We start from the raw sequence: 15,429 nt of genomic DNA on the forward strand, positions 1-15,429 counted from the left end.
TGTTTAGGTCCGTTAATCAAGTATTTATGGAGAGCGGGGGTGCAGCTTAGGCTGGGCTGCAACACTAATGATGAATAGCTGCGGAATAACACCAACCCCCAACATTAAAGTTACAGTACTGTTGACCTTGCGCCTAAGAGGCCATGTTCAATCCGTCTTGTTTAAAAACTCCACCCTGGGTTTGACTGCTGTAAGCCTGCCAGAACCCTGTGGGAGACAGGGAGCACTTTGTCAGTTAGTGTTGTGTTAATAGTACAGATTAATGTACTTACATGGGATTGTAGCTACTTTAACCCAACCGGATGATTGAAAGTGAAGACTGTACATTCCAGGAGATTATTTTATCTAGTCCACTGTTAAACCACTAGATTGGATGGTCTCCATGGAGACACAGTTGATAAGTTCAGATATTGACTTCCTCTTTACTAAACTATAACCCCCACCACCACACACACACACACACACACACACCCTCTCCCTAGCCTCAAAATCCTTCCCTAGGGGGCACTATCAGAGTGCATTCAGCTGCTTTACGCTCTCATGCTCCCTTTTACTTTTTTCCGCACTCTTTTTTTTTTTTTTTAATTAGTATCTGATTAAAGCCGAGGAGACGAGGTACAAAGTTTCCATTTAATTAAGTAATCAAAACAAGAAAGGGATACATGAAAACCCACTAATGCTCAGATCTTGGAGGAAATGAGGTGTAATACCCCTGTGGTTCCACCCGTCTGTTGTTACAGGAATGCTACAACGTAAGAGTAAGGAAATGGACAATGCTGACTACATCAATGACTGAGAATAATACTGAAATATTCAGCATGTCGAGATGATAATGATTTTTAGCAGCAACCTGCTTTCAATTTTACCACCTTTTTAAAATCTTTCTACACACGTTCCCAATAATGTGTTTTGTAATTCCTGCCACAGGGGCCAATGCCAAGCTGCGCTACCAGATAACATCTGGCAACAAAGGTGGTGTTTTTGACATCGAGCCAGAGGTGGGGACGATCTTTATTGCACAGCCGCTGGACTATGAGCAGCAAAAGAGGTACAAGCTGCTGGTCCTCGCCTCAGACGGGAAGTGGGAAGACTACGCTGCGGTGGTAGTTACGGTGGTTAATAAGAACGACGAGGCACCTGTGTTTTCCATGAATGAGTACTACGGATCTGTCACAGAGGAGCTTGATGGGTCACCTGTGTTTGTACTACAGGTGAGAGGCTGAGATGATTACTGCACAGAGGTTGACGCTGCAGTTTTCTTGTAATTACTGTAATCCATTACTGTAATTATCTTTAGAATGTTCTTTTTTAAACCAGATGCTTCTTAAAGTTTGTGCCCAGAGTAGCTGTATGTGGAATCTAAGTAATGATTGCAATTTCTTAATGTGACATGTTATTTTAGTGTATCTACTGTTAGTGGTTTCCCATAGATTAAAACATTACAGGATTTTCATTCCGCAAAGTTACAGAGACTCTAATGACGGAGCTTCTGGGGAGAAATTCAGCAGTATGGCTGTCAGAACCACTCTGAGGCCAGATGCAAGAAACGTGCTATATCAGAGCTCATTGCTTTAATTTAGGTAGTATGAAAGCAAACTCAGTAAGTGCAAACACTTAAATGGGCTGTCTAGAAAATCCAAAAGCAAAGAAGAGTTGGGTGACGGCTGAAAAGAGATAGGAGGAAGCAGCAATTTGGGGTTGACTGCAGGAATGAATAGCCATTTTCTTAGGAAGTTGTCTTTATCTCTGCAGGTGACAGCTACTGACCCAGACAAAGATGCAGACCAGGGAGCCATACGGTATTCTATTCATGGCCAAGGGGCAGATTCACACTTCATGATCAACGACATCACGGGGGAGATGTATGCCCAGCGCACCATGGACCGCGAAGAACGTGCAGTCTGGCGTTTTGTTGTCATGGCAACGGACGAAGAGGGCGAGGGACTTACCGGCTTCACAGATGTTATTATCAACGTATGGGACATCAATGACAACGCCCCCACCTTCTCATGTGCGCCTGACAATTGCCACAGCAGCGTGGCGGAGAACTCCCCTCCTGGAACATTTGTGGTGGAAATGACGGCGGTGGACCTGGATGATGCGGCCGTGGGTCAAAACGCCATCCTGACCTACCAGATTACTGAGAATGCACGTAACGCAAACAGCGCAGACCTTTTTAGTATCGATTCCAGCACCGGCACCATATCCGTGGCAGCCGAGGGTCTGGACCGAGAGTTTGCCGACGTCCACCACCTGGTCGTGGAGGCCCGGGATGGTGGGGGTATGACGGGTACGGCTACCATCACTATTGTGGTAACAGACATCAACGACCACGTGCCAAAGTTTAAAGAGGACTGGTGTGGTGCTCGTATACCTGAGAGCACAAATGAAGACGCTCCAATTCTGGAGCTCAGTGCAGTGGACCTTGACGCTGGCACTTACGGACAACTGGCATTCAGTGTGGTGGACGGAGACTCAGAGCAACGATTCTATATGGTTAGTCAGAGACTGGAGCAGACGGGCAGTCTGAGGCTGAAGAAAAAGCTGGACTTTGAGCAGCCAGGTGAGCAGCGGTTTAACCTCACTATCAAGGTGGAGGACTCCGATTTTTCCAGCCTCATCCACTGTCTGGTTCTGGTGGAGGATGAGAATGATAATGCCCCAGTGTTTACCCCGAGCTCCCACCTGCTCTCCCCTTTGCCTGAGGACATAGCTGTCGGAACCAGTATCATTCAGGTGGAGGCCACTGACTCTGACTCAGGCATGAATGGGGACATTTTCTATAGCATTTTCCCCCAATCAGACCCTGATGGACATTTTACAGTCAGCCGTGGCGGCGCAGTCACAGTCGCCAGGCTGCTGGATAGGGAGACAGTGGCGAGTTACGAGTTGGTCGTCATGGCGACAGACCGTGGCACCCCTGCACTGACTGGCAGTGTCACGGTCCACTTGCCTTTGCTAGACATGAATGACAATGGGCCAGAGCTGGAGACAGACTACGCTCCTGTGCTGTGGGAGAACGGTCCGGCACCTCAAGTGGTCTGGCTCAACAGGAGCTCAACTCTGCTTCACGTTGTTGACAGAGATTCCCCAGAGCACGGGCCTCCTTTCTATCTCTCCCTGCCCTCCGTGTACTCAGTTGACTTCCACCTGCAGGATCACGGGAATGGCTCCGCCACACTCACCACCCTGCGGAGGTTCGACAGGGAAAGGCAGAGCAAGATCCACTTGCCTGTGATAATGGTCGATAGCGGCGATCCGCCAATGACATCCACAAGCACTCTCACCATCACCATTGGCGACCACAATGATAACGCCCATCAAGCAGGGGAAAAAGATGTCTATGTTCATGGCCGCAAGGGTGAGTTGCTCTCATCCCCTCATTTCATTCTCTTCGCCCCCTTGTTTTCGCTACAGAGCTTTGCACTGCAGGCAGAGCTTGAGCAAAGAGGGGAAACTGAGGCTACCGCTGAAGGAAAAAGTTTTCACCGCCTTACCTGCTCGGTCTAGTCTAGAATTCATAATTACTCTCCTTCTTTTACATTCGAACAGTGTTTTGTTATGGTAATATCATTGTCAAATCCTTTCTCAAGCCTTCAACGCAGTCTTCCTTTGCCAACCCTGTGCCTAAAGCTCATCTCAACATCACATTATGATAAGGATCATGACTTTTTTTTTTTTTTGTAGTGTTTTTACCCCTCCAGATAGGTTGGTTAGCTACACTGGCTTGTTAGTGTTTTGATCACACACTCAGCTATATGGCAGTTTTGGTAATTGTGGAAAACAGGAGCACCGTGACTCATCCAGGCTGCCTTTGTTTACCCAGCTGCAGTACTCTGGCACTGCAGGTCGATAATAACATAATCCATACTGAGATAGCCTCGCTTCCTTAAGCTCCACGCTCTCTGAAGTGGAGCACTGAGAGCCTATTCATTCCAACAGTGGGACTCCACAGTTATGAGCATAATAAGTAGAACAGAACACAGGAATGCAAGATAAGGAGGAGAGAGGGACGAAAAGATAAGTGTTGGCATCAGCAGATTCTGCCCAGACGGAATCAATGCGTGTGTGTGTGTGTGCGTGTTTACTTTGAACAGGAAGGATGGCAAACGCAGCACTGGGGAAGGTGTATGCCCCAGATCCAGATGACTGGGACAACAAGACCTACACTCTGGAGACAAGCGCAGCCAAGTAAGAGCTCACTGTTAAATTCATGTAATTTTGTCTGAAAACATGCTGATCTCCAAATGTGCAGCAGTAGTACAAGCTCTAAAGCAATACAGCACGCAGGCAAGAACTGCCAGCAGTGTAGAATTTGACAAATAAAGAGAACGTGGACTCAACGGTGAGCCTGTATTTCCCTAACAAGGCCTCACTCAGTGATATTACTCGGCCTGAAACATGCCTAAACACTATTTCTCCTTATCTTAGATCCAATTCTCTAATATAAGTTACACAGACTTTAATCATTTCCATCCTCAGTGATTGCCACTCTGGAAAATACAATCAGATTCCCACAAACTAAGAAATCTCGGTCGACCTGTGTGATGTTCCTGAGATGAAATAGCCTGTACGAGCACAGTTTTACTACATCAGGGACCTTGTGCAGCTATTCAGTATTCACACTCTCAAGATCAGATTAGAAATACCAATTGCATATTTGTTTTATTCATATAACAAATTCTGACAGTTACCATGACAACTATCAAGCTCTTTTAGGAGCTTTTGAAGCCAAATCATTTTTCTGCTTTTTTTTTTCTTTTCTTTTTTTTTATCTCCGTCTTGGCAGTGTTTGGTTCTTTTTTTCATATTATTTTTTTCAATATTACTTTACATTTACCTTCCTGTTGGAGTAAACCCAGGTACCTCTGACCAATTCTCGACTTGTTTATCTGCCATCTGTCAGGTATTTTTCCACTGAACAAGAGCTCCAAAACAAAGGAAGACACTTTTTCTTTTCTTTTTTTTTTTCTGACTCTTTCTCTCTTCCACTACAGCAGTCCTCTCCTACGTAACAGCTCCTCTGCTTTTCTCAGATACTTCAGTCTGAACCAGAGCTCAGGAGCGCTGGCTGTCCGACAGAACACTCCAGCGGGCAGCTACTGGCTGAAGGTCGGGGTGTCTGATGGGGTGTGGCCCGAGGTGATCTCCGGAGTCAGAGTTCATGTCAGGGACCTGGAGGAAAAGGCCATCCTGTCGTCCGCCTCGCTGCGTTTGACTGGTAAAATTTGCAGAAACATTGACTCACCTTATGGCACGGTGTTAATTTTTAATCCCTGGGTGACTGCAGCTCAGCAGGTGCTACAATTTGCCCTAACTGTTATGACCACATAACTACAAGTAAAAAAAAATTTTTTTTTTTAAAAATGGAATATAATAGCTTTTCAATTGATTCTTGGTCTCAGTCATCCTCCACAAAAAAAAGAAAAGAAAGCAAGCTCTTTGTTGTCGCTGTTAAATTCTTGTTTGAAGCTGATGTTGAAAGAGACAGCATCTGCCACAGGCATGAATAAATTGGTACTTTTCATTGAATGATTATCAGGTTGTCAATCCAGTTAACGCTGAAATAATAGGCTGTCAAGATAAATTTCATACTTGCATTATTTAACATTTCTAAGCATTGTAAAGCAACAATTCACACAGCTTGTTGACAATAGTTTCCCTCTTCTTCAACACTTTGCAGTTTATGTTCATTTTCCCGACAGTCTCGCAGAGCAAATCTGAGTTATAAAGGTCAGTTTGGAAGTGTCAGGTAAAGTCCTTGACATTTAAAAAGCCATTCGGTGAACTGAGTCAAAGGCTATTATGGATGCTTCTAACTCCAACTCATTATCATTTTTGGGAGATTAAAGATGACTGCTCACATTCTTCAGATGTTACAGGAAGGTGGCACCACGAACGTGATTGATTTTCCAGGTCATTAAAATATTTTGTACAAGGCAGTTTGTCAAGACTCTTAACTGTAAGTCAGTGAGGAGGTAAATGATTTTTACTTGACTGCACCATGACTCATTCGCCTTATGGATGAGTCATGGAGGAACTGGATCAATAGAGGGAGATGTTAGGTTACCTCTCGTGCTAATGGAATCAGGAACTTAGAAGACTTTGATCAACTCTGTAGTTGTCATTGACGAGTCAGTAGTTCTTGTTTCATGAACCCCACATTCTCTTTGTCTCCTGAAGGCATTACAGCGAGAGATTTTATCGACCCTCACGTCGAGGGGAAGAGTCGGCTTGAGGTGTTCTGGGACTTCCTGTCTGAAGCCCTGTCCGTCAGATCGGGGAGTATCAACATTTTCAGCATAGCCGACAGAGGGGAGAAAACAGTGGACATCCATTTCTATGTGCTAACTGAAAATGGCTACCTGCGCCCAGAGAAGCTGCACGGTGTCCTCGCCGCACATAAAAAGAAGGTACATATACCATCATGTCAGATAGATAGAGATCAGCGCTCATATATCAAGTGATACACTTGGGCGCTTGAGGGGAAGAGATAACATGGCTTTTTATCTGCCCTTTTTTTTTTTCACACCAACTTTCTGTCTATTTACCGCCCGGCCCTGTCATGTCTCTTTGTCTCTCCCATCCATTTGTTGAATGCCCCTCCTCGTTTTGTAACATGTTTTCTTTCTTACATGTCTTCTATGTGCATCACTGCGATTCCTTTGTCATGCCTGATGATACCTCTTGCTCCTTTAAGAACAACCACTTATAGAATATTAAAGTGTTTATGCTGAAGGCCTTGCTTTCCTCTTTTGTATTGCTTGCGAAGCTGTTTTTTTTCCCCTTCAAATGTACATCACTGTGTCCCCGGCAGCAGCACCACTGGAGATACAAATCCCTCATCCAGTATCTTCAGCTTCAATTATTGTAATTCCCATTTCTGTCTCCCTCATCTGCTCCCCTCTTCCTTCTCTTCCTGCAGCTGCAGTCACTCCTGCGTGTGAATGTGAGCCAGGTGCAGGTAGATGAGTGTGTGCGCACCGACTGCAAGACATCCGGCGGGTGCTCCACGCAGTTAAGCATCAGTGACTCGCCCACCTTGATAGACTCCGGAGCTTTATCTGTGGTCTCAGTGAAGGTGACACTCTCGGCTGTGTGTGGCTGCGCTGCCAGAGAAATGACCCATAAACCCTGCTCCTCATACTCCAGTAACCCCTGCCTTAATGGGGGAACCTGCGTCGACACTCAGAATGGATACAGGTGAGAGGCACGTCTGCAGTTGTTCAGCGGAACTTGAGTTGGAGTAGGCTCTTACAAGATAGAAAACAGATATAAGAGTTTCCTGAGGTGCTGCAGTCTTCTCTATTGTCCTGCCAGACTCACTGTAAGAGTGACACCTTGGAAAATAAGCCCAGAATTGCTAACAGCGTCTGTAGTGAGGAAAAAAAAAAACCTTCACCTGCAACTTGATCTGACAGTCTCGAGCCATTCTTCTGTGTTGTCAGCTGACTATAGAGCAGCATAATAATAATAATAAAAAAAAAGGCTTAGATCTGTTTGCCATGGAGGCAATATACGTGTGTGCCAACGAATCTGAAAACAGAACTCTGACTGCCTGCATCATGCCAAGATTTTTGATTGTCTAGTTTTATAACCTGATGTTGAAATTTTAAAAGTGCTGGTGTGCTGTTTTTGCAAAAGTAAATAATGAGCATAGCTTCTGTATCGAGGTCATAGGCCAGTGCCTGAAATATTAATAAATATTGACAAATGTCTGCACTCAATATTAAGGCATTCATCTTCAAGTGTATAGGTCTCTGTGGGTGTCCATGGTGGAAGAAACAGCATGTTGTACATTTCATGCACACACTAATGCCCAGATTAAATAAATATAGGGCAGTGGGATTAGTATAACTCTGCCCCCTTTTATGCTCACAACTTCTCCTTTAATGCCATTTACATGAACATAGGAACATGCAAGTTGGTGAAAGGCATAGTCCGCAGAGACAGCATGTACAGAACTCCCTTTTCTTTCATTTTATCTTTCAAATTGTCTCTGCTGCACTTGATCTCCACACTGCCGAGAGAAGCCCTTGTTCAGTAAGATAGATATCTCCCTGTATGTGCTATATGTGTTCTCGTGAATGCAGCCCAGCTATAAAGAATCCAATTTTTGGCTCTATCCTCTGTCGAAGGAGCTTAACAGGAAACCTGAAGCAGCAGCTGATCAGATATTGTCAGTCAGAGGTGAGAAAAACATGCAACGCACTTCCTGATTTGGACTGGCATTGCTCTCCTGAGTCACATGAAAGAGCAGTGAAAGAGTGAGGTGCAGGGCACAGTGTGTGCATATGTATGCATAAGGCTACGCTCAGCCTAAGTCATCCCTTTTGCTGCTTGTGGATCAGTATTCCTGACATGTGTTGGCCCTCTGCAGAATAAACAGCCATGGTAGAAACAGACCCTAACAGCCTCAGTACACACAGCCTTCCTCAGACACTGCATGAAAATAGATGGCTTTGACATTATCAGCAAAGCCAGCTTGTCTCACATGCCTGCAGTGGAGAGAACAGGATGAGATCAACCGGTCCCCTCAATCCTCGCCATTGCAGTGATTGAATGGGCTGTTTTTCATCGCTACATGAATCTTTTTCTTTGTGCCGTTTTTTGTTTTGTTTTTGGTCTGTGATTATTATTATTTACGATTTCAGTCTCATACACAAACAGATTAAAGAGAGTCATGGAAAACATTTAATTTCCAGTTTATGCAAGATCAGTGATACTCAAGCTCAAGTAGATAAGTACGAAGAAGAGGCAATTGCACAGATATCAACCAAAGTGTGTAATACCTGAAGAATGAAAAAGGGGTGGGTGGTGATAAGGGGGGGGGGGGGGGGGGGGGGAGTCGAGTAAATCCGAGGTGATACAACACAGAAAAGTGAGAGAAATAGAATGAATTATCTCTTAACAAAGGAAACGTGATGTGCCGAGCAAAAACAGTCCCCCAGAGACAGCTGTGATAGATAAAGAATAGACCGGAGCAATGCTACGTTCATTGCTAATTGATTTAATGCAGAGTTGAATATTCAGGGCTTTGTGACTAATGCAAACAATTGATTGATAAAAGCGCTTCCTCACCTGTCTGTTGACAGCCAGCGTGTTAGAGCAAAGTCAAACCACTGCCTGTGGGAATCAAAAAGACTGCCACGTATGCCAGAGTAAAGTCACCACGCTCGGCTCCACAGATTGGACAGTGAAGATTTCTCAGAGCTCCAAAGTGAATGACACTGATTGTTTCTTTCCACTTGTTTTGACTTGATTTCCATCACTTTTTTTTTTCCTTCTCGATGTTACAGGTGCCACTGCCCCCCACAGCTTGAAGGGCCAGACTGTCAGCAGATGAGACTTAGTTTCCTTGGCAACGGCTATGCATGGTTTCCCCCCATAAGACCATGCTTTGATAGCCATCTTTCACTGGAGTTTATGACTGAGGAAGACGACGGGCTGCTACTCTATGCTGGCCCACTGGCTACTCTTCTGCCTGGGGATAGTGAGGACTACATGGCCATAGGTAAAGACTGGATAATTAGATGTGTGCCAAGGGGCCTCTGGGCCATTATTGCACAAAAACTCGGAACTTAATTTTGTGTGTTTAATTACCGGGAGGTAGCTAATCAGATATAGAAGTGAAATCTTGTTCATTAGTGTTCTGCTAAGGGATATGGGCTCTCACTTGATTGAGTTATACAGTAAGTACTTAATGTGGTGCTACACAGGCAGCCCGATTTCACTGTGTTTGTCGTTTGCCATAAAGAATATTGTTTTTGCTTACCGCCTGCTACAGCCTCAGAGAAAAGACTTTGTGGCTGGTAGACAATCAGTGTCTCTCTCAAGGACACAGCAGCAGGGTTTATTCTTGCTGAAACAAAGCCTCAAGCCTGAATGCTCCAGGTGACGGACAATAGTAAATATTTCACTATTCAATATTTCAGGTGATTAGATATTATGACAGCTTCATATAAAGTTTCATATTTAAAAGCAGTGTGTGATTAGACTTTTTTTCATGCAACTCTATGTGCACTGAAAAACTTTGAAGGAAGCTCATTACTTCGACGATTCATGTTGCTACAATGACTTGTGACGTTTATTTAAATGACTGCAATTATCTCGGTTAAAGAAGCAGAAGAGAAGGACTTGTAATGCTGATAATGATGACAATGAAAATTTTAAGTAATGAATGTTGAAATGGTGTAGTAAAGTAATGTTGGATTTTTTTTTTTAATGTTGCTAGCAGATAGAAAATCAGTCTAAATTCTTAGTTTTAAGTTTTAATCCTGTGGCTATCATGTCTTGATGCATCCAGTCCTGCATTTATGCTATATTTTTAACTCATAATTTGGTATTTTACAGAGAGGGTTGGTTGACCCAATTTACACAAAACATACTTGTATTTTGCACCGGGGGTGTCCAACCATGCAGATAATTTTTTAGATATCTGTCTCTCAGATTTCAGCATCCACCCCATTACGATAAAGGTGAATTCAATTTAATTGGTGGGTCTCACACCATTTGAAAACGAGTTTAGATAAAATGTAATCTGGAACGTCTCGTTCCCAAAACTATATCATCATTATTTCATAATCCACAGTGCTCACTGTGGACGGTAATTTGGGTGAACGGACCCTTTAATTGGTTTATATTTCCTATTTGACAACCATGTCTAACTATTTTGCACAAGTTTATTTCAGGAGCCATTCAGATTCCCTGTATAGTATAGGTAACAGTGTTACCTTATACTGTCACCCTCTTTTTCTTTTCTTTTTTTCATACTTTGTGCTTGTTTTGAGGTGAGATGCTTTCATTTGGCCCTTGGGATTCTTTTTTCCTGTGCCTGCACAAACTAGATATTTGCATCTTCTTTTTTCCCCTTTGCCTTTTTTTTTGCAATGCATTTCCCAGTTATTATTGACCATGCTTTTACATTTTGTCTCTGCCAGCAAGTTTAGCTGTTTTTTTAATTCAGCAAATCTGTAAGAGCTGTCTTTTATGGGTTGCAATTTCTTTCATTTGGGTCCAACAATCATCTTTAGAGTAGTTGGTGTTAATCCTGATTATTTTTTTCGTCCTCAGAGCTGATTGGTGGGACTCCTAGCCTAAAAATCAACCACGGTTCTGGGACCCTGGTCCTCCAGTTAACTAATAATGTCGGGGTGGCAGACAGACGCTGGCATCGCCTTGACATGAGGAGCAACAGTAAAGTAAGAGAGGAACATTCATTCCTTTACACGTCATTCTCTCTTAGTCCTGTCAGATTAGAATATATGCTGCAGTTTTTAAGGAGTGCTGGGCAGCGGCACACTCTCACATCCACACATGCAGCAGTGATGATCTGTCTCTCTCTCTCGCTCTACTCTCCCCAAATTTAAAGGAAGTGCGCTTCACTCTGGATCGATGTTCCAGCGCGATTGTCATGGAGACAGAAGGCGTGGACTCATGGGCAATGACAGAGGACCGCTCATCCTGTGAAATCCGAGGGGTCACACCCAACAGGGAAAAGTAAGATCAATAATTAAATGAAACAAGTCTGGCCAACTCTGCACAATACAAAAAAAACAAGTGGTTCTTTTGAATTTAAAGGGAGCCAATAAGCCCCTAGGATGAAATCATGAGATAGATAATAAATTATATTTACTATGTTTCACAGCATAATGAATAAATGAGCATATAAGTAGACACATAAATAAACGTGGCTCTATATGTTTTGGAGCAAGTAACAATTAAGGTTTAGAACTTCTCCAGAGAGCCGTCTGGCTTTGTTTTCTGTGGTTGCACAACAGTAACATACTCAGGTTTAGTTCTGCGCAATCTTTTTAATCCAAGAACAACGCATGGCCCACAGGGTGTCTAAATGCCCCAAGTTCTCACAGGAGTAAACAGTCCTCTGTGGGGCAGAGCATTAGCAGTCACAGCAGCAGCAGTTTGCAAATTAAAATGACAAAATAACAAAATTCTTGGCATACAGATTTTTTAACATGGTATTCTATTACTGTAATGCATAGTATGTCAACACTGCTTCGAAACCTCCAACCAGATTGAATGGATAAAGGATTATGTCTTTTGCACTTTGTTAGTTTAGTAGCATGTTAATGAAGGATGCTTAATTTTGTCATTATGTCCTAATATGCAGCAATTACATGGTGACATTTGTAATACTAGATGTGGTTGCAAAATGTACACAACATCAAGCACACAGCTTTTGTTAGCATTTATTTATTTGGGACCCGGGTCCCAGAAGGTAAGATGAAGCCCAATGGTTGAGGTGAAACTGTAACACTAAAGTTCAGTCCATGGCTGCAACTAATAATTATTTTCACTGGTGGGTGATCTGTCGATTCTTTTTTTAATTAACCGATTAATAAAATGTGAGCAAAAAGTGGCAAATATTAAGTTTCTAAAGCCATGTTGACAATTTGTAATTTCTTTAATAGCGTTCCACAACTGAAAGATAAAGATAATCTGATAGTAACTCAGGCTGTTTTAGGCTCACAGTGTTCAGTTTCTCAATGTACTAGGCTGTCTTCTCTGGAGGGAAGAAACTGCTGATGAGATCCTTAGGCATAATCCTTGAAATGCCAACTAATCTTTCACTATGTTTCCGTTCATAGATAGTTTTGCTTGGTCACAGCTGCGTTTCTTTTCCCCCATTGTGGCTCGGCCTGCCACTGTGCTCATTATTATGTGCAATTAAGAGATGAGTTTGTAGAGATAACAATGTCCATAAGAGCTTTACTACTACCGTTACTGGTAATAACTTATGCATTTTAAAGAGCCTTTAAATGCCTTTTTACTGTGTGTTTTCTAGACTTCATTTAAGTTTGAAATCAGAAAAAAAATTAAATAGTTATGCCATTAAACAGGGAATATGCTTGTTAACAAGCTACAATCATAACTTCCAGTTTTAAAATTACCCGAGGTGTTGGAGCGAATCAGTTTGTCTTATAGATAGATAGATGTAATTTACCCATCAGGCATATTTTCAAAATAAGACAAAAATCACAATAATAAGATGTCACATTTGCTGTCAGAAAGCAGTAAAAAATTATAACAGCCTCATCAAAAATAGGAGAAAGCTATGAATTTTAACCTTGACAGCTCATGATGTTTGTATATGTGTTCCATTTATTCTGCTTGCAGTCTGTGTTTCTTTATACTGAGAGTTGCGTTTTGAATTCTAACCTTGAAAACTTACATGGAGCTTGTTTCCCTTTTTTCAGTTCACATTACTCAGTTGTGGGTTTTTTTATTCCCAGGTATCTGAATGGAAGTCAAATTCTGCAGCTTGGAGGGATCAATGACAACATATCATATGAATATCCACAGCTGCAGCACAAACATTACACTGGATGTATAAGGAACCTGATCGTGGACAGCAAGGTAAAATATGGAGCAAAAACTAGTTTACTACACACACATCACCTTGAGGCCATTTTGCTGGTTGAATCTTTGAACAAATAGATTGCTATTCTGTACTGCTTTATTTATTTATTTTCTTACCTGTTTGGATGACAGGCCACATAGGTGATGGAGGGATCCACTTCAATAAGAATGTAAATGTGCGCTCAAGCCTGCAATGTAAAACCTGCCTGAATGTTGATGTTGCTCGCTCATCGCTTTTTCTTCTGGTCAGATTCACTCTCTGTATGTAGTATCATATCAAATCATATTTTATAAACTGATCCAATTTTGTATGTTAAATCTTAATCTGTAAAGTAACCGTGACTATGACTGTTAATGTTGTGGACTAAAGAGTGCAACATTCTTTCTGGAGTAGAATTATCAAACAGCATAGAAATAAAAACAGGTTAAATACAAAAACGAGTCAATATAGATAACAACTACAGCTAAAGCAATAACTTAATGAAAGTTTGCTGCCTATAGTGCCACAATTTCATTTTTGTTTTGCTAACTTTGTTGTCTTCTGGACTAAACAACACGATATCACGCTAAAACATGTAATACACCTGTCAGTCCACTAGATGGTAGCACGCCAGTGTCCTGTTTGCCTCACCTAAGGACGAAAAACGTCAAAACCCACATGGTCAGGTTTCGGAAAAGTTCATGCTTTTGATTTAAAATAAGTAATTTTATGCAGGTTACTCTATGTCCATCATGTACTTAACGTATGTTACGTAAAATGCGACGTGATGTACGAAACGTAATTCTGTTACTTAAGACATCCACTTTGACTTTTGCTTTCTCACAGACTCAAACATCGGGCGTCTGGGTGAAACTCTGTTTCTGTCTTGTACTTCGTCACCTGACCTCTGTCACATGACCTCCTTCAATCCTGGTCATTTATGCCTGTACTTTTCACACCTAAGCGAGGCAAAACGTGACAGTGACATGATATCCTCTAGTGGACTGACAGGTGTATTGCATGTGTGATACCAGGCTGAAATAAGACACCTTACTGATCATCTGATTCCATTTGTAGACATATTTTTATTGATTCATTACAGCTAAATAATTCTGTGACATTTACACTTCCTTGCATGGGATCAATAGAAGTTTGATATTATCTTCGTCTTTAAAGAAATAAAAACAATACTGGTGGTTCTAGTAGTAATGCTAATAGTACTTCTGAGACAAGACTGCAAACTGCAAATCAGAAATCTGATACAAGTACATAGTATCTTACATTTAATGATGATACAGCTCCCTCTCAATCTGCAATCAAACTTCTTTATGCTCATCGACAAAGAATGCAAGGAGAGAGACGTACCCTTTCATTTTCCACCCTTCCCTGTGTTTTTCGTCTCTTCTTATTCTTCCTTCTACCCTGTTCTTCCTCCTCTTCCACTCAGCTGTATGACCTTGGTTCCCCAGCTGAATCCTCCAACACGTTGCCGGGTTGCACTCTTATTGATGACCACTGCACCGACATGGAGGAGCTTCCCTCCTGTGGCAAGAGGGGTCACTGTCATGGGGAGTGGGGCTCTTTCAGCTGCCTGTGTGATAAAGGGTTTACGGGTCCGCAGTGTGATCAAGGTAAGCATGTGGACTTTCTTTTAATTGACCGTTGAAGTTTTCAGGGAAAAGTACAGTCTGTTTTAGATCTAAATCTCGCAAAGTGTACGAACCAAATGGGAAACTTGCTGCTGTGGGAAGATAACTTCGCCTTACATAAAGTGCTTTTGCAGAGCAGCGCGCCCTCACTGTGATAACCTTATGTATTTCCCATATGACAGCTGAATTAATTGAACAAGCCTCGCATGTTTTTTTGATTGACAAGTGACTCCAGAGTTTTCCTTTGATGGCCGGAGCCACATTCAGTTCCAGCTCTTGTGGTCGCTTCCTGCGCGACAGACTAGATTCCAGGTTGGTGTTCGGACACGTGCCGCCGCTGGTGTCATCCTCAGCCTGCTCTCCCAGGAGCAGAATGAATACCTTCGTTTGGAGGTAAGTCGATGCTGGACTCCCCCTCCA

The 15,429-nt window shown here is 42.6% G+C and overlaps 1 protein-coding gene across 1 annotated transcript in view; it reads left to right on the top strand.

The window, feature by feature from the left end:
* LOC138206177 (neural-cadherin-like) overlaps positions 1-15,429 on the top strand; it is an 80,367-nt gene that overhangs the window by 51,962 nt on the left and 12,976 nt on the right. The window contains exons 17-28 of the mRNA XM_069162718.1: positions 928-1,211; positions 1,753-3,361; positions 4,098-4,191; positions 5,037-5,221; positions 6,184-6,413; positions 6,926-7,203; positions 9,300-9,514; positions 11,074-11,201; positions 11,372-11,499; positions 13,254-13,377; positions 14,808-14,991; positions 15,236-15,402. Coding sequence (XP_069018819.1) covers positions 928-1,211; positions 1,753-3,361; positions 4,098-4,191; positions 5,037-5,221; positions 6,184-6,413; positions 6,926-7,203; positions 9,300-9,514; positions 11,074-11,201; positions 11,372-11,499; positions 13,254-13,377; positions 14,808-14,991; positions 15,236-15,402 — 3,626 coding nt within the window. The remainder of the gene's footprint in view (positions 1-927; positions 1,212-1,752; positions 3,362-4,097; positions 4,192-5,036; positions 5,222-6,183; positions 6,414-6,925; positions 7,204-9,299; positions 9,515-11,073; positions 11,202-11,371; positions 11,500-13,253; positions 13,378-14,807; positions 14,992-15,235; positions 15,403-15,429) is intronic.

This window comes from Embiotoca jacksoni, unplaced genomic scaffold (assembly GCF_022577435.1).
Source record: "Embiotoca jacksoni isolate LCO1_2020_lvr unplaced genomic scaffold, fEmbJac1.0.p SCAF_3, whole genome shotgun sequence".
Lineage (NCBI taxonomy): Eukaryota > Metazoa > Chordata > Actinopteri > Embiotocidae > Embiotoca > Embiotoca jacksoni.